At 36.3% G+C, this 19,515-nt stretch overlaps 1 protein-coding gene across 1 annotated transcript in view; it reads left to right on the top strand.

The window, feature by feature from the left end:
* The first annotated feature begins 2,884 nt into the window (after nt 1-2,884).
* The window catches only part of GTF2A1L (general transcription factor IIA subunit 1 like), a 49,733-nt gene continuing 33,102 nt past the window's right edge, over nt 2,885-19,515 (top strand). Inside the window, exons 1-6 of the mRNA XM_082746884.1 lie at nt 2,885-2,988; nt 5,548-5,649; nt 5,820-5,943; nt 14,176-14,231; nt 16,468-16,552; nt 17,607-18,193. Coding sequence (XP_082603010.1) covers nt 2,968-2,988; nt 5,548-5,649; nt 5,820-5,943; nt 14,176-14,231; nt 16,468-16,552; nt 17,607-18,193 — 975 coding nt within the window. The 5' untranslated portion in view covers nt 2,885-2,967. The remainder of the gene's footprint in view (nt 2,989-5,547; nt 5,650-5,819; nt 5,944-14,175; nt 14,232-16,467; nt 16,553-17,606; nt 18,194-19,515) is intronic.

Here is a 19,515-nt window from a genome sequence, read left to right as displayed (position 1 = left end):
TATTTACTAACATAAAAAATCGTCACTGAAGATTGGCCTCGCTGAAGCTTGAAGATCTAGAATTTCAATTTTAGCATCAAAAGTGTTCTGTGTGTGCAACACACTTCCCTGATGGGTTTGAAAAATTGACAAAAGAAATACGACCATCACATAACTATAAGAGTTTGCTTGTTTGATGATAACCTGGGGTCAATGCCACCAAATATCAGTCTATAAAGTGTCCTTTACATACATTTCAAATGCTTTTATGATTGACAAGAGTATTCAAAAAACTTTAAATGCTGAGATTACAGTGAGGGAAAACTAAACCTTTGGTAGTCACAATCCAATCAGACAATGGGTTTTGTATTAGTTATCTCATGCTGTGTAACAAATTTATCCCCAAATTTAACTGCTTAAAATGGCATGTATTTATTATCTCACACAGTCTCTCAGGATTGGGAATCATGAAATGCCTGGAGGGTGGTTCTAGTTCAAGGACTCTTGAAAGAATGCAGCCAAGCTGTCAGTCGGGGCTACAGTAAATAATCTGACCACCAAAATGGGGAAGGATTGATATCCAAGCTTACTCATGTGGTTGTCTACAGGCTTCTGCTCTTTGCTGGCTATGGGCTGGAGTCTTAGTTCCTTGTCACTCAGGCTTCTCCATAGGCTACCTGAGTGTCTGAATGTCCTCACAACATGACTGCTGTTGTCTCCCAAAGTGAGAAATCTGAAGGAATTTCAAGGAGGGAAGCCACAGTCATTTTTTAAAAAAGATTTTATTTATTTATTTGACAAAGAGAGAAAACAAACAGGCATAGAGGCAAGCAGAGAGAGGAAGCAGGCTCCCTGCTGAGAACTCCATGTGGGGCTCGATCCCAGGACCTTGAGATCATGACCTGAGCCTAAGGCAGAGGCTTAACCCACTGAGCCACCCAGGTGCCCCACCACAGTCATCTTTAACCTCATTTCAGAAGTGATACAACAGCACCTCTGCTTTGTTCTTTTGGCCATCCAGACAAACTATAGTACAGTGTGGGAGGGGACAACACAAAGCTGTGAATGCCAGGAGGTGAGAATCATTGTGGGCCATCGTGGATGGTGGCGACCACAGGTCCAGAGCAAACTTATGACTTGGATTCTCCTAGAATTCACCTAGAGGTTAAAATATACCTCCTCTAAAAGCCATTGTTTATTATCAGGGAAATATTACATCTGAGTCTACTAGTGACTATCCAGACAGACCACAAGGGGCAAATGGAAAGCTGCTGACATTTCTCTGCCAAAGTTACACAACCTCTCTGTCACCTGAGTCTACTAAGCATACTAAGCATTAACAATTCAACTCTTAGCCAAACTTCTTATAGGGATTAATGGCCAGATTTAATTTAAAAAATGAATATGGTCTATAGTATAGCCTTGAGAAGGGTAAAATAAATAAGGGAGTAATATAAAAATATGCTGTAAGATGATTACCAATCATATGCTTGTAAGAATAAGCTCTTAAAACTTGATGATGAAAAGTTAGAAAACAAGAGACCTTTCAGGTTGCTTCTCAGTTTGAATAATTTAATTGGATTTTATAATATCAGTAAAAATCAGTGACTGCTTTTAGCTTTTCTATTTTGGGTGGTAGATAAGTCACTCTGAATACTTCTGGTAGTAAATTGCCAGGTAGAGATACAATCATTAAAAATTACTATATAAAATTCTCAGCTTTTTTGTAAAAGAGATTTCAGATACTTTTTAATTTCAGAAAGTCTTTTAAGAGGCTTCATATAAATCAGCTGCTTGAAACTCAGAAATCATAAGGTACCTGACCCAGGAAAAGCAAATACAGAGCAGTAGGGCATAAATAGCTCTACTGAATTTATACATACAAATAAACAGCCAATTTTAAACCTACTATGATTATTTAAATCATTAAATAACCTAGCCATCTGGTTAAGTCAGGACCTATCTGCAAACTAGAAAGGCTATTTAAAAGACAGAGCAGTGGCAATAGATGACTTTTTCTTAAGACTTCACATTATCTATGCTTGGATTTACTCTCAGTCCTAGTCAAGATATGCTCCTAGATGCTCTACCTTTCAGGGGAGGGAGGGAATTATTGCAGGTCAAGAGATGGTGATTGCTACCTGAGGAGGAAAAGGAGACTGGGTAGTGCCTGGTGCTGACTTTTTTTTTAGCAGTCGTTCTCCACCTAAGCTGCTTAATAGAATCAAGAGTCTCTGCCGTGAGACTCAGGTGCCAAATATTTATTAAACTCTCCAAGTGATTTCACTGGGCAGCCAAAGCTGAGAATTTTTGTCTTGGGACAGTAGATCTCATTTCAGCGACCATCAGAATCATCTGGAGAGCATGCTGAAATTACAGAATGCTGGGCCCCATCCCTAGAGTTTCTGGTAGGTAGGTCTGGGGTGGGCTCAATAATTTGTGTTTTTAACAGGTTCCCAGAGGATGCTGATTTGCAGTCCTACGCTTTGAGAATCAATCTTAGAAGAGTTTGGCTTTTGTTGTCTTTTTAGTAGAGTTCAGTTGTGCGCGGGTTGTAGGGGGAGGGGTGAAAATTGTTGAAGGAGAGGGACAGAAGCCGCCAGTCTCCCACTTTCCTGGCCCAATCCCCTTCCAAGCTCAAGGGGAACTGGAATCTACCACTTCATCGCATCTTCCCTATTTTCTCAGTCTTTATTTCACAGACTGAGTAAATAAAGGTGCTTCAGGGGTCAGTTGAACGGTCCACAGCTGTTTAGATCGCGATTATCCAGCCCATTTTAGCGGGCTTCTCGCTCACGCCCACCCTCCCTCCAACGAACCCTGCTCAAAGCGGCCCACCAGCCTTTTCCTCCTCCCTGCCCCGCCCCCAGAGTCTCTGCGTAGTTGCGCATACGACGTGCCCGGCGTTCAAAGCGAGCCGCGAGAGGAGTTCAGTAGGGCACCGCGTGCCGCGCAGGCGCGAGGGGGAGAGGTGCCGGAGCCGCCATCATGGCCTGTGTCAACCCCGTGGTAAGGAGGACCGGCCTGGCCTGTAGGCCCATGGTCTGTCTGGAGGGAGGGCTGGTCCAGGGATCACGGCAGCCCAGGCCTGTACACACGCTTTCCCCTCCTGACCCTTCACAGTCTTTCCGAAACTGTCACTCTAAGTGGCCCCGGCCGTTTGCCTCCGCTGTGGAGGAAGCCGGTGAGGGCCAGTAGTAGCTCACCGGAAGTTGGAATCCGCCCGCTGAAGGAACCGCTGCCTCCCCCTCTCCTCCGCTCTCACTGGCACTGAGGCTGTCTGGAAGAGGTGGTTAGAGCTGGAGCTCGCCGTAACCCTCCAGTTTCCTGTGTCTTGAGAAAATTCCCGAGTTCAGTTGTACTCTTATTCTAATTCTTACTTCTAGTGGGGCCATTGTTGATTCTGAGCTCTATTATTCACCTGAGGTAATAAGCCATGTGGTATTTCTTGTTGCCCCAGGCGTATTTTTTGAGTTCTCTCGTACCCCGCATTTCCCCATCCTGAATGCTTAAGTACGCCACTGGAATTAAACACAAACCTTGATCTCCTACCCTTACAGTGAGAACTGACAGGCTAAATGGCACTTGCGAAATGCTCTATCAATTTTTAAAAAGCTGAATTAAAGAGAAAAACAAGGATTCACCTTTATTTTCAGTTCACCTGAACAAACTTGGTATTTGGTGAAAGGCAGCGTGCTTGTCCCGGTCTGTTATTTTATGGGTTCCATGTACATATATGCGGCACAAAAGGGTCCATTTTTAGAGACACATTATTTCATTGTGTATCCATTTTTTGATGCTAATGTGTTTGAAGATACGTAAAATACTCAAGCCTGAATAGAAGTTTACCATGTGTACCCTTTTATCTGATGGTGAACTCTGCGGAGGGTGTGTGAGTTTTCTTTTAAATAGAGAAGAGGTTAAGATGGATTTTCTGGACTATACATTGTTCTGATTAAGGTATTAGGGAAAGAATATAAAGGCTAACCTTAGTTCCAGAAGAAAAAGGTATGTTCAATACTTAATTTCCTTTTTAAAAATTGCGTTCTAGTGGTTTGTTTTTGACAGCTGCTCTTACACTCTGAGGGTGGATCTTTTTTTTTTTTTTTTTTAAAGATTTTATTTATCTGATAGAGGAAGCATGAGAGAGGAGAAGGTGGAAGGAGAAGCAGACTCCCCCCTGGAGCTGGGGAACCGATGTGGGACTCAATCCCAGGACTCTGGGATCATGACCTGAGCCAAAGGCAGTTGCTTAACCAACTGAGCCACCCAGGCACCCTCTGAGGGTAGATCGTAAGGAAGTTTTTAACCCTAGAAGTGTTTTCTTCTTGCGGTAAAAGTGATCAAACTAGCTGGGATGAACACCGAAGTATCACTTTAGTATGCTTTTATCGGGGTAAACTGTTTGAGAAGAAGCAACTAATCTAGGGCACTTAATGGATATGCCTGTGAATAATGTGGTACTGATTGGTCTATTTATAAGCTTACCTGGGATAGTTAATGGGGATTAATTTTAAACCTAACTATTCTTGATGTGAGTGGGAGTATTTAGAGAGTATTTACTGGGTAGTGTGAAAAAGCAGTCCTAGAATGCCACAATTTTTATTGCCAAATCTTGTGGAAAGGTATAGTTCATTCATGTCTTGGTTAGGTTCTGTTAGGAATCCATTTTGGTGCATTTATACTTTTCACTTGACAGTGGTTCACAATATTTTTTTGGACTACTGGTATTTTGTTACTCTATTGTAAATGCTTGTCTCAGTCTTACAGCTTGCAATTTATTCATCTATGTGAAAGTAATATAGTGAACTCTAAAAACTCCTTTGTCCTCTTTGAGAAAATAAGTTGAAGATAGTAGGTTCGTTTTTACCTGCCTTAAATGAATTTATGCTAAGTGAAATAAATCAGTCAGAGAATTATCATATGATCTCATTCATGTGGAATTTAAGAAACAAAACAGGATATAGCAGAAGAGAGGAAAAAAATAAAACAAGATGAAGTCAGAAAGGTGACAAACCGAAAGAGACTCTTAATCACAGGAAACAAAATGATGGTTGCTGGAAGGGAGGGGTGGGGGATGGGGTAACTTGACGATGGACACTAAGGAGGGCACGTGATGTAATGAGCGCTGGGTATCCTATAAGACTGATGAATCACTGACCTCTCCCTCTAAAACTAGTAATACATTATATGTTAATTAATTGAATTTAAAAAAATAAAAGGGAGAAGGTTAAATTCTGACAAAAACCAATTGACGTAACCTACTACTATCTTGATGAATTATTATCTCATATTTGATTGTGGTTCTTTAAGTCAGCCTTGTAGATAGCCTGAGACTATGGGTTAGAAGCTAACACAATTTATGGACAGCTAAGACTATACTGGAAGTAGATTGCATTTAGTAAGAATCTTTATGGTGGTTTTTCTTTAAACCATAAGAAAGAATACACTGCATGTATTCTTTCTTACTATTAAACGTTTAATAGTTTAAACTATTAAACATTTAATAGTTTAAATGTTTAAACTATTTAAACATAGTTTAAAATGTTAACAATTGCTTTTTTGTAGCCTAAACTCTACAGATCTATAATTGAAGATGTAATTGAAGGAGTGCGCGATCTATTCGCTGAAGAAGGTATAGAGGAACATGTTCTAAAAGACTTGAAGCAGGTTTGTAGACAATGCAAGTTACCCTTTTTGTTCTTCTTAAAAAACTTATAAATTTTAGTTTTAACCCCTCAATTATAGTTTAATGCTTACCATTCATTGTGTCATCAGATGACATTAAAAAGTGAAATACCTAAATACCCTAACTTAAAAAAATTTTTTTTTCTCTGCAGCTCTGGGAAACAAAGATTTTGCAGTCTAAAGCAATGGAAGACTTCTTCAGAAATAATGCCCATTCACCTGTGTTCACCCTTCCATTGCCTAACAGCTTGCACCAAACATTGCAGTCATCAACAGGTTGGATACAGTTAGTAAATTAGTACTATTTTGGTCTTCAGAACACATTCTTATTGGTGGTGGTTTTATATTAGGGTAATGTTCTTAAGGTAAGGGGGCTTGGACCTCAAAACCATTACTATTAAATGACCACAGTAAACCATCATCTTGTAATTATGGGTAACAAAATTAGGTTATTCAAGCCAGCTTTTGAAAATACTGAAGTCCACTGTTACTTCAGAGGAACAAGTTACATCATTTGTGGGCTATTGGGAATACCCACTAGTTATTTCAGAGAATTTGATTGGGTTGTGTCAAGGAGTAACTGAGGCACCATTGCTGGAAAAAGCAGTGGGAAAGATGGGTGGTTGCATGCTTGTGCATTCTTTATCTTTCTCTTGCTTGTTGTATATATTATAAATCTGCTGTTGTACTGGAAGAAAAATAGAGAGTTAACATGAATATGGAGATTATTCAGCCTACTTCGCTGTTTTGGGTATTATATATTATGGCTAGAAAGTAACCCTGTGTACTTTTCTTCATTTCTTGGACTTGAAACCTTTGCTTTTGAGGAAGTAATTTTCCATATTATGTGTATCAATTTAAACTGGAAAAAAGTGGCTAAGATAAATGATACTGTTTTATCTTTCTAGCCTTTATTCCTTCTTTTCTGATTCTTAAAATTTTTATACTATCCTAATGTATGTGTGTGTGTTGTCTGTATGTCTGCATGCAACACACACAGACACACACACATAGAGGTTTTATTTTGTTTAGTTGAATTAGATTGATGTCTGCCAGAAGTGAGGGTAGATTTTGGATTAGATTTTGGATTGGATTGTCAGTAATAACTCTGTTGTTCATTGCACACTTGGGAAAATTCAAAGGAAAATCATGTGGGACAAGGTGAAGAGAAAATAGTTAGGAGGCTAGTATCTCGTTTATTATAAAACAAGAGAATTTAAGTGTGGCAGCAATTATAACTTAAAAATGAAATAAGTTAACAATGAATATTGAATTCCCAGATGTAACTTTTATCTAATGTTATGCTTCTAAAGTATAACTTTACTCTGTTAGCCACAACTTAAAAATGAAATAAGTTAACAATGAATATTGAATTCCCAGATGTAACTTTTATCTAATGTTATGCTTCTAAAGTATAACTTTACTCTGTTAGCCACAGCTGTTTTAATTACTAAGTTGACACTTTGAAACATTTTACCTTAGTTCCTATAGTTTTGATTATGCTTTTGTTTTTAACTTTTTTATTAGGTCATCCCTTTTCTCTATTTAAATAACATTATTTTCTTTATTGAACAACTTTAAAGATTTTCTTTCTTTTTTTTAACCTAGAAGTGACTTGGAGGGTGGCCAGTATGGAGGAATGAAAGATTAGACTGTTTTTTATCAAAAGCAGTTAACACTTTTCAGGTTCTTTGTCATTCAAAATTGCAATACTTGTTTTTGCCGCAAGATGGTAATATTACCAGTGATTTAAATCACCAAATAGTCTTGCAACTAATATGTCTAGCTGGCTTTCATTCTGCACTGTATTCCTATTCTCTTTCTTGGAAGTTAGAATAATAGAAATAATTACATTTAAACAAGACAGTTTTTATTCTTTTCTACATCATTTATAATGAAAAGACTTAGGAGGAAGTACATGTCCTTTAAAAATGCATTACAAGCCTTGTTTTTATCCCTCTTCATTTCCAGGTTCCCTAGAATAAGATTCTTGAAGTAAATAGCCTCATAAAATTGAAGTACTTCTTAATTATATCTTCTCATTGTAGGCTTTTAAAAGCCTGATTAAAATAATCTAAACTAACTTCTACAACCTTTTTATCTCTTGATAACAAGTTCGAATTATGTCTACAATGGAGTAAGTCATTTGCCTTTGTTCAATCTTTAAAGCTTTTTGCTCTATCATATTTTCTTTGACTCGATTATCCATTTGCTTAATAATTTCCTGTATTTTCAGTTGTCAACTTTTTTTTGGTCTCAGGACCCCTTTTCACTCCTAAAAATGGAGGACCTTGAAGAGCTTTCTTTATGTGGGTTGTTAAGTATCTATTTACCATATAAGCTTAAAACTGAGAAATTTAAGAAAAGTTTTATAAATCCCCAAAATTGATAATATGCTAACATAATTACATATATTTGTTAAAGGTAACTTTTCCAGAACAAAAAGTATTTAATGAGAGGAGTGGCGTTGTTTTACTTTTCTGAAAATCTCTTCAAATGTCTGGCTTAATATGAGGTAGCTGGATTCTCATATCTATTTCTAAATTCAGTCTGTTGTGATACGTAGTTTTGGCTAAAGTACATGAGGAAAATCTAGCCTTCCACAGATATATAATTGGAAAAAGTGTTTTTATAGCAACTTTAGGTAACTTGATACTACACTAAAACTCAACAAGTGTTAGTTTCTGAGAGTTTAGCTACAAGGTGGAATCTGAAACTTTATCAGTGGACTTTGTAATGTTAAAAGATCACTGGTGTCTCTTGCACTTTGAATGACTCCTTAACCTGTGTGTGATTTTGTAACATAAGTTAGTAACTTGGAAAATACTGTTTGACTGAGTTATGCACTTGATAAATTGTTCATTATACAAGATTAAAAAATACTATTAATATCACCACACATTTCTTCAGAAAAATTGGAAAGCTATCAAACTCACTGTGGTGGATATAAAGTTTACAAAATTACGATTTTTGGTTGAAAGCTTGAATTTTACCATTGCCAAACAGATACTGTCAGTTTGTTTTCCTTGAAGTGACAGGCACATTTGGTTCATTTAAAAAAAAAATGACGGCCAAATATCTGTGTCTGAATAACCATAGTTTGTGTCACTTATTCTTTCAAGTAAAAATGTTTCTTATAAAAAGGAGAGGCTAGATCAGCTGTGAACTTAAATAATAGTACCAGTCCTCTTTCCATGTACTTCCTTGTGTATCTGTATGCTGCAGAAATGCTTTGTATTCTTCTCATTTCATCCGTAGGATATTAAAAGAAAGTATCCTCAAGGGTTGAAATTTTATAAAAATAGTTCTTTATGGTTACATTTAGGAACTTCTTTAGTGAAACTGTTTTATTGTTGCTGTTGTTTATCTTTTTAACTGTGAGTGGGTGGTGATGGAGAACAAATAAAGGGGCCACTAGCAGGTTTGGTAATACTGCTTTAATTCATGCTAAGATGCCCTCTTTCTCTCTTTATCTCTTTCCCTTTCCTTCTCTATCTCTCTCTGCCTTTGCTTCCCTCACTCCCTTATTCCCTTCCTTCATTTTTTTTTTTTTTTTTTTAAATAAAGTAGGCTCTACACCCACCCAGCATGCAGCAGGGCTTGAACTAATGACTTTGAGATCTGGACCTGAGCTGAGATCAGGAGTCAGATGCTAAGGGCCCCTGGGTGGATCAGTTGGTTGAGCCTCTGACTCTTGCTTTGGCTCAGGTAACGATCGTGGGGTCCTGGGATGGAGCCCTGTGTTGTGCTGTGTGCTCAGTGGCCAGTCTGCTTGAGATTGTCTCTCTCCCGCTTCCCCTTCCCCAGCTTGTCCATATGCAGTTTCTCTCTAAAAATAAAATCTTTAAAAAAAGAAGTTGGAGACTTAACCAAATGAGCCACCAAGGCACCCCAAAGTGCCTTCTCTTTTACTCATCATTGCTCTGCACTGTAAGTGCAAATGTCAAAAAAGGAAAAAAAAATAGTAAGAAGTGAAAAAAAAAAGATTTTTATTGGTATTTATTTTATTGGTATTATAGTCTGGCTTTGTGAACACCCTGAAAGGGTCTCATGGACCCCTGGGGGTTTGCAAAGTACAATTTAAGAACTGATATTCTATCCTTGGGGTGATTATATATAGTTTGTAATCCACTTTTTAAAAAAGACAATGTTTTTAGAACTTTACATTCGCAACAAATTTAAGAGAAGGTACAGAGACTTCTCCTATACCTCTTGTCCCCAATCATGCATCATCTCTTCAGTTATTAACATTCCCCACCAGAGGGTTACATTTGTTAACAGTTGATCAACCTACATTGACCTATCATAAATACCCAAAGTCCATAGGTCACGTTATTGCTCTTGGTGTTGCATGTACCATGTATTTATGCAAATTTATAATGACATGTATCCATCTTTACAGTGTCTTACAGAGTATTTTTATTGTCCTAGAAATCCTCTGTACTCCTCCTATTCATCCTTTCCTACCATACCAACTCAAGGCAACCAATGATATTTTTATTGTCTCCATTGTTTTACCTTTTTCAGAATGTCCTATAGTTGGAATCAAACATGTAGTATCTAGTCTTTTCAGGTTGGCTTATTATACTTAGTAATATGGTATTAGGATTCCCTTATATCTTTTTGTGGCTTGCTAACTCATTTCTTTTCAACATTGAATGATCTTCCATTGTCTGGATGTGCCAGTTTATTTAATTGTTCACCTATAAAGCACATCTTGGATGTTGCCAAGTTTTGGCAATTAGGAATAAAGCTGCTGTGTGGAGGTTTATGTGTGGATGTAAGTTTTTAACTTCTTTGGGTAAATACCAAGGAGAGTGACTACTGGGTTGTATGCTTAGTTTTGTAAGGAACCACCATATTTTCTTTCAAAGTGACTGTGCCATTTTACATTCCCACCAGCAGTGAGTGAGAGTTCCTGTTGTTCCACATCCTTGCCAACATTGGGTGTTATCAGTGTCATGGATTTTGTCCATTTTAATGGGGATGTAGTGGTATCTCATTGATTTAATTTGCATTTTCTTGATGACTTATGATATGGAGCATCTTAAATGCTTATTTGCCATCTATACCTTCTTTGGCAAAGTGTCTCTTAAGGTCTTTGGCCCATTATTGGGTTGTTATGGTTGAGTTTTAAGAGTTCTTTGGTTATTTTGGATAATAGCCCATTATCATATATGTCTTCCACGACATTTTTTTCCATCCTATGTCTTTTCATATCATCTTGATTTTTTTTAAAAGGAGGTTTAAGTTTTTATAAAACCTGGCTTATCAGTTATTTCTTTCATGGGTTGTGCCTTTGGTGTTGAATCTAAAAAGTCACTGCTATACTCCTGGTTATCTAGATTTTCTTCTATCTTCTAGGAATTTTGTAGTTTTGCATTTTACATTTAGTTCTGATCTATTTTTAGTCATTTTTTTTGAAGGTTATAAAGTATGTGTCTAGTTTCATGTTTTTTGCATTGGGTAGCCAGTTCAGACATTTGTTGAAGAGACTATCTGTGTGCCATTGTATTGCCTTGGCTTTTGTGTTAAAGATCAAGTGACTGTGTTATGTGGGTCAGTTTCTTGGCTCTGTGTTCTGTTCCATTGATGTATTTGTCTATTCTTTCACCAGGTAACACTACCTTGATTACTGCAGCTTTCTAGTAAGTCCTGAAGTGGGGCAGTGTCAGTTCTCCAACTTTTTCTCCATGAATATCACATTGGCTCTTCTGGGTCTTTTGCCTATAATTCACTTGTGAGAGAGAAATGGGATTGCATTAATAATAATCTCAGAATAATAGTTGTAAACTAGGACTGTCCTGGGTTAACTGAGTTGTGGGATTCACTTTGTCCATGATTGCCCTATTTCTAGAGCAATTCAAATCTGTACTATTTGGTCTTCATGTCACATAGTTTTTTTGATGAAACTATCATTGTATGAGCAAGAAAGGGAAGAATAGGGGCGCCTGGGTGGCTCAGTGGGTTAAGCCGCTGCCTTCGGCTCAGGTCATGGTCTCAGGGTCCTGGGATCGAGTCCCGCGTCGGGCTCTCTGCTCATCAGGGAGCCTGCTTCCCTCTCTCTCTCTGCCTGCCTCTCCATCTACTTGTGATTTCTCTCTGTCAAATAAATAAATAAAATCTTTAAAAAAAAAAAAAAAGAAAGGGAAGAATAGGAATTTTGAGAAGTTTGTGATGGCTTTCATCTTTGAGTGCTCAGACTCCTTCAGGTACAAACTACATGTCCAAATTGTTGAATTTAGATCTGGTGAAAGTGCTGTTGGTTCTTGATGTAATTTGAGGTAGAATATTCAGTTTGGTTATCAGAGATATGTATTTGTGTATATGCTAATGAGTAGTCAAAAAGAATAGTGACCAGTCTTTGCACCTCTTGAGTCACGTGACTTGGATATTAAGATTTGGAATGGTTTAAAGCAGGATCAAGAATTGTGAAGTTAGGGGTGCCTGGGTGGCTCAGTGGGTTAAAGCCTCTGCCTTTGGCTCGGGTCATGATCCTACAGTCCTGGGATCGAGCCCCACATCGGACTCTCTGCTCCTTGGGGAGCCTGCTTCCTCCTCTCTCTCTGCCTGCCCCTCTGCCTACTTGTGACCTCTCTCTGTCAAATGAATAAAATCTTAAAAAAAAAAAAAAGAATTGTGAAGTTATTAACTGCCTTTAATGTATCGAAGACTTCTTGGTGTATAAGAAAGAAATACTCTTGTAGATGTCACAATGTAGCATCTTTTCTTAATTTATACTTCTTAAATTACATTTGTGGAATTGAATTCTTTCTATATTGTAAAGCCTATTGTTTGTGAAATTTAATATTTCTTGAATATATACATGAAGTCCAAAATACTAACACTTTTAGTTTAAGTAAAGACATATACTCAGTTAAAACTTAATTGGGTATTGAAGCCATCTTGGATATTTTAAAAAGCATATTTCAGGCACATGTAATGGTATATATAATTTGTGGAAGTATGTAAATGGTGCATTTAATATCAGAATTAACTAGGAACTGCATGAAACTTCACTATAAAACTGTTCAATGCTTTTATTCTGATGACTATAAAGGAACTCTTAAACTCTCTTATAGCTCTGTTTGATTTATATAAGATTAGAGAATTATCCTTTAGGATTTATTGCAAGGTATTTAAAAGGGGGGAATTGTTGCTATTTTTCCTCAAGAAATTCATTTAATTGCTTTAGACAGCGTGTTAACAGATTTTTGTTTCCTCTCAGGCAATGGCTTCAGCTGTACCAGCTTAAGCTTCGTTCACTTCAGCTAATTAAGACTAATACCCTTGTGTTCCTGCCACACCAATTCTTTCTAATTTAGCCTTTCTAAAAGAATGCCTGTTAATAAGCAAAGCCATAGATGAACGGAGGATAAAAATAATTTTCTGCTTCATTAATCATCAATCTCTGTAGCTTCACTTCTGTTATTCTAATGTGGGAAGAATGGTTAGTTAAAAAAAATATTTGCTCTTCTGAGTGACTTGCTGTTCATAATGGAGTCATTCTAGTGTCAGAAGCAAATCTTAGGGACACTTTAATGTGGTCTGTGAAAAACACCATAATAAACATTACATTGAATATATATGTGCTCCATAAACATGCTGAAACATTCTTTTTTTTATTAAAAGGTGAAATGATAGTGTGACAGTCGTGTTCAGCTAGGTAAAATGAACCTTGAGGTAAAGTTTAAGGTTATGTTATCTCCCAAGGTCTTTTTACTATAGTTACTATTTGTTTTTTACACTTCTTTTTTAATGCTTCCATTTCCAACCATTAGGCAAATGTTTTAGCTATATTAAAAGCAAAGAGATAGCATAGAAAATTGGTAGATAATAAAGAAAAGATATGTGAGATTGCAACTTTAATGCAGGTTGGGGTGGTCTTCCCCTAGGAATTTGTTCTCTTTTATTTTTCTTAGTAGTTATACTTGTTTCATGTAAAGACTTGTGGAGACATGTTATTCATTTATTCCTAAAACTATGTAGTTGTGCTGGCTAAAGTATTATAAATAACTTCTCCTGAAATGAATGAATGGGAAATTCTTTTTAGCCCATAAAATTTAGAATGATTTATGTTGGGTTACATTTTTTTTTTTTTTTTTTTTTTTGCTCAATAATATAGTCTTTTGGAAATGTGCTACTTGAATAAATACTACCTTTTCTCCTCTGTGAAAAGTTGTGATGGAGATTTAGGGCTACATTGACTTAATAAAAATAACCTAGGTATTTTCTTGTGGGTTTCTATACTATGGTATACTTGATAACAAATATTTTCTTTTGGTACTTAAAACAGGTTAGTTATAAAGTCTTTATCTGAAGTTTTTTGGGAAAAAATATAGTTAATTTGTTTACCTCACTTGCAGTTAAGAAGTTTAGAACTCCCCATGGTCAGACATGCTAGTGATGGAAAGCTTTTTTTTTTTTTTAAAACAAGCTATACTTAGCAGTTTTATTAAACTGGTAAATTGTAACAAATGTATAATGTTTATTTTGTTTTCTATATAGCATCATTAGTTATTCCTGCTGGTAGACCTCTTCCCAGTTTTACTACAGCAGAACTGGTATGTAGCCTGTTTAGGATATTTTTTTTTTTAAGATTTTATTTATTTATTTGACAGAGATCACAGGTATGCAGAGAGGCAGGCAGAGAGAGGGAAGCACATAACTCCCTGCTGAGCAGAGAGCCCGATGTGGGCTTGATCCCAGGACCCTGAGATCATGACCCGAACAGAAGGCAGAGGTTAACCCACTGAGCCACCCAGGTGCCCCTAGGATATATTTTTAAAGATATGCCTCACTTTTAGTGAATGGTAGCAGGAGGCTAGGCATAGGTATAATTCATAATCCCCCATTTGAATGAGAAAAGATGTAGTAAGGGATGGGGAGATAGGAATAACTTCTAAAATGTACATGTTGCAAAAACTGTAGTTTTACCAACTTTTCCTGTTTTCCAGAGCAGTTATTAGCATCTGCCAGTAGTATATATAAATACTGTTGTTAGTATCTATAAGGTCAGGAAACTTCTGAAGTTAAATTCTATGGAGTTTTAATACACAGTATAATGTTATATACTAGGTAGATCCTAAATAAATGATGTTGATACTTTTTGATTATTATTATTATAATTATTTTTTTTTGGCAAGTTGAGCTACATAATAGTTCTTCTTTTTATTTAAGTGAAGTATTTTGGTCATTTTTTGTCTTTGTGCTGTAGAGATTTAGAGGATAGGTTCCCCCCCCACCCCCCGAAGATTTGGAGCAGAAAATAAATTACAACTTGTATTTAGAAAATTGAGTAGTTTTCAGGTGGGGAAATGATAGCACTTTTTCTCTTTTACCTTTCTTCAGTGGTTTATAATCCACTGTTTTTCACCTTTCAGCCCACTTTCTGGGCCAAAAGGGTTGGCAGGCTGTTAATTTCCATTTCTTTATTAAATACAAGATCATACCCCTTACCAGGAGTTTTGGGAAGAATGGTGCTGTTTTTGATAGGAAACCTAATGAAAAATATATCTGCCTTTGAAATTATTGAGACTACTTTTTCTCCTGGTTAAAGAAATAATACACTAATAGTAAACACAAGTTTATAAAATAAAAAGCGAAAGAGCCCTGCAGTATTGTACCCCAAAGATAACTGTTTTAACTGTTTGATGTATATCCATCTAGCATTCTTTCATGAAAGTTACCTTAATTTTCAAGGTAAATGTAGGCACATCTCTGTGCTGGTTCTGTGTTTTTACTTAGTAATATAGATGGATCCTTTTCCCTGCCAGTTAAATATTGACTAACCTTAGTTGATGTATCATTTTCATTAACTGATATTTTATTAATGGACATTTATTTTTAGTTTTTTTCTAATATAATCAATAATAGTTGTAGCTAAGTTTTTGTGTATTGGTATGATAGCAGGTAGTAAGGATAAATTCCTAGAGGTAGAATTTCTGGGCCAAAGATTATGCATGTTTTCAATTTGGTTATATATTGTGAAATTGCTCTCCAAAAAGTTGGTACGTGCCTACTCATACAAGCAGTGGTCTGAGAAAACCACATCCTTACCAGTATTGGATGTTTTTAATCAATCTTATAAATTTTTGTAGGTCTGGTAGGCAAAAACTTTTTTGTCTTTTGACTTAGTATTTAAAAAAATGGAAAACCCTGAGGTTTATTGATTCTAAAATAAAAATTGTACACTATTGTATTAACTAATTTAAAGTACCATTAGTGATCAACCTATGGACTAGAGGGCTCTTATTAACAGCTGTGTTTCTTTCTTTTTTTTTTTTTTAAGATTTTATTTATTTATTTGACAGAGATCACAGGTAGATAGAGAGGCAGGCAGAGAGAGAGAGAGAGAGAGAAGCAGGCTTCCCGCCGAGCAGAGAGCCCGATGTGGGACTCGATCCCAGGATCCTGAGATCATGACCTGAGCAGAAGGCAGCGGCTTAACACACTGAGCCACCCAGGCGCCCCAACAGCTGTGTTTCTTGTATCTGACAATTTGAGGATCAGGGACTCATGCAAAGCTATGTAGTGGGGAAGTTTTAGGAATTAGTGTTCATACCATTTACTAAGACTTTACTGGCTTCATTGCGAATAGCCATAGAACAGAATTCTTTTTATCTTTAAATGATCTAAATCAAATATTGAAAAGCTGTTTTGTTCAAAGAACTTAGCCTCAATGTTAAATGTGCAACCATTGTCCTGTTGTCTGAATCAGACTTTTTTTAAATCCCTGTGAGATCAGGAAAAAAGATGAAAGCCTTTTTCTAACTTTCTAATTAAATTTCTCATATCTAGGGCACCTCAAACTGTAGTGCAAGTTTCAATTTTCCTGGTTATCCTATTCATGTACCAGCAGGTGTGACACTACAGACTGCATCTGGTAAGGGTATAGTTCCCATTAAATTTTGTTTGTTTTTTTTTTGTTTTGTTTTTGTTTGTTTTAACACTGGTACTGACTGCTGGATGTTAATTTTCGTGATTTTTAATAAACCGTATACTAGAAGTTACTGAAGTTACAGGAACTTTTTAAAATATAACTTATTTTAAGAACAATAATAAGTGGTGGTTATTCCTGTTGTGGAGGCAACCTACCATAAAAGACACTGTACGAGATTTGTCCTGTAACTTATTCCCGTTTCTTTTTCCCAGCATTGTAGAAGTTGCTTTATGTATGTTTCTTTAATTCAAATCAATTACCTAAATTCTCTAATGAAGAAAAACTCAAGATGACATTGATCAACCTTTGTCGCCTTTGGTACTAGAGATCGTGTAGTAGAATATCCAAAAAAGTTTGGAGAGTAACCAAACCTTGCTTTTTCAGAGTACTATGTCTTGATTTGAAAGAGAATCCTATCTATTCTTTAGGTTTTTGCAAAGTTTAAAACCCCTAACTCTGTGCTCAAAAGAATAAATTTTTTCCTCTTCCTTTTTAGTGTTATTTTAAAGGAAAAAAGGGAGGAGGGGATTTGATAGCTTTTGCAATTACTTAACTCTTTGGATAGCATTGCCTTATAGTAGTTACATGGTATCTTAGAGATCGTAAATACATGAAATACATTCTCCATTATTATGTTTGTTAAAATCCCAGTTTGGGTTGGTAACATAGTAATTTATCAAACAATGGGATAGGTCCATGGAGTAAATATCAGTGGTCTGTATGTATCTCAAAGTGTGCCATATAAGCAAGCAGTAAAAAAGGCTAGAGTTCAAGTGAGATGGCTTTGTTAAAAGTAGAGTAATACATATTTATTGTAGAAAACACAATCTGAAGAATAAAATAAAAACTCATAGAGAAAACTATTAACATATTGATGTGTTTTTGGACAGCCTGTTGTGCCTGAGGGTTTCTTTCTTTCTTTCTTCTTTTTTTTTTTTTTTTTTTAGAGGAAATTAGGTTTCTGTCATACTTACGGTACTATTTTCTCCTTTTTGAGGTCACCTTTATAAAGTCAATGTACCAGTTATGGTGACACAGACTTCTGGAAGAGCAAGTATTCTACATCCAATTCAGCAAGTATTTCAGCAGCTTGGGCAGCCTTCAATAATCCAGACCAGCGTTCCACGCCTGAACCCATGTTCTCTCCACGTGACTGCTGAAAAATCACAGAGAATAGAAACTGTGCTCCAGCAACCCACAGTTCTTCATTCTGGGATGGTGGATAGGAAACATTTACAAAATGCCGCCAGTGATACACTTGCACTTCCTGGAAATGAGCGTGAAATCATGTCTGAAGCTTTGTTGAGTCAGCCGGAAAGCCCTCAGTATATCTGTCTTCCAGGTGTTGTGTTTCCTCCACAGGTCTCTCAGATAGATGAACACCGGGAGCCAGTGCTTAGTGTTTCAGGCGGCGTGACTCAAAATCTGAATGGTGTGCCCCTCTCCACTGGCCGACAGGGGGCCCAGCACCAACACATGTCTGATATTCAGCTTCATGTTCTTAAAAATAGGATGTTTGGATGTGATTTTGTAAAGCAGCCAAGAAATACAGAGGAGCCCAGCAGCCTACCTGTCTCAGAGAAGGTAGTTCTCTGTTGAAGTGAATGGTATTAGGGGACAGACCGTGGCCTGTGATTTGACATCCTGAGGGTTTTTTTAAAAGCTGTAAGGTACTCAGAAGTATAAGTGTTCTGTTTTTTCCTTTAGAAGATTATTTATTACTGCTTATTTAATATAGCAATCAGTTCTTATAAATGCCCAGCGTTTCAAACTTTTAATTTCAGTTAATAAATTAGAATAGTCTTCGAAGAAAATGGATTTGTTTTAAAGTAATCCATATTACCTCTACCTTACATTGTGAGAATGTTCATTTGGGTATAAATTTAAAAGACCCAGAAATCAATCCTAATAATTAACTGAAAATAAATGAATATTTTGAGGTAATTCTTAATATACAAAAGAAGTCCAAAGTTTTTTTTTTTTTTTTTTTTAAGAAGCTCTACCAAATTTTCCTGAACTCCATAAGAAATTTTTCCCCTATCTTGCTACTACTTTATTTCTCCCTGTTTACTGAAATATGAGTTAATGTCTTTTGGAATTCAAACTACTAAAAAATAGCTCCTAATTAACTTTGCACATTGAGAAAAGGTTCAAATTATTAATTTCCAAGGAATTCATGGTGAAGGCAGACAGATCGATGGAGAATTTTGGATGGTAAAATTAAAAAAGAATCTTGCATTCTTTTTACAAAAGTGAAATATGTTTTATGGCTAACTCTATAAGGTTTAGTCACATAAGACAATTAAAGGTCTATGTGTCTAGCTAATGGGTTAGTGGCCCCCTAGAACTGCTGTACAAACCTGTAGCAGTGGATAATAAAGTGTTACTTTAACATTTTCCTAGATGGAAGGGAAAGTTACAGTGTACAGTGAAGGGTAATGAACGAAGAAAATGATTGTAAAACTGTTGGACCTGTTTTAGAAAGTTTCTGTTGTTTGATGAAGCCTGTTCAGAATCTTGTAGCAAGTTGAGGTTTGGTATAGAGTATAAAGATTAAAATGTTTTATGAGTATTATTTCATTATATTTTCAACATAATATATAAAATTTAAGAAATGTAGGCTAAACTCATAATTAGGAAACATTTGTTTTTGAGGTAAAAAATACCTGTGAATTTAAAATAAGTGTTTTTATTACTTAAGGCTTTTGGAGGCATTTTTATCACAGACTCACTATGAACTTTGCAGAGTTTTGGTGTGAGGATTCAAGGACTTACTCTACTGTTACTTGTGAGATGTCACCTTGTACTTTGTTCTGAAATGGGAAAATAGATTAGTTAAGGGAGATTAATCAAGAATTGTTAGGGGATGGTGGTCAAGAACTTAGGTTGAAGCCACAATAGGTTCA

The sequence above is a fragment of the Mustela nivalis genome, assembly GCF_964662115.1.
Source record: "Mustela nivalis genome assembly, chromosome: 8".
NCBI classification, from domain to species: Eukaryota; Metazoa; Chordata; class Mammalia; order Carnivora; family Mustelidae; genus Mustela; species Mustela nivalis.
The sequence above is the reverse complement of the archived record's forward strand: the minus strand, read 5'-3'. Positions and strand labels throughout refer to the sequence as shown.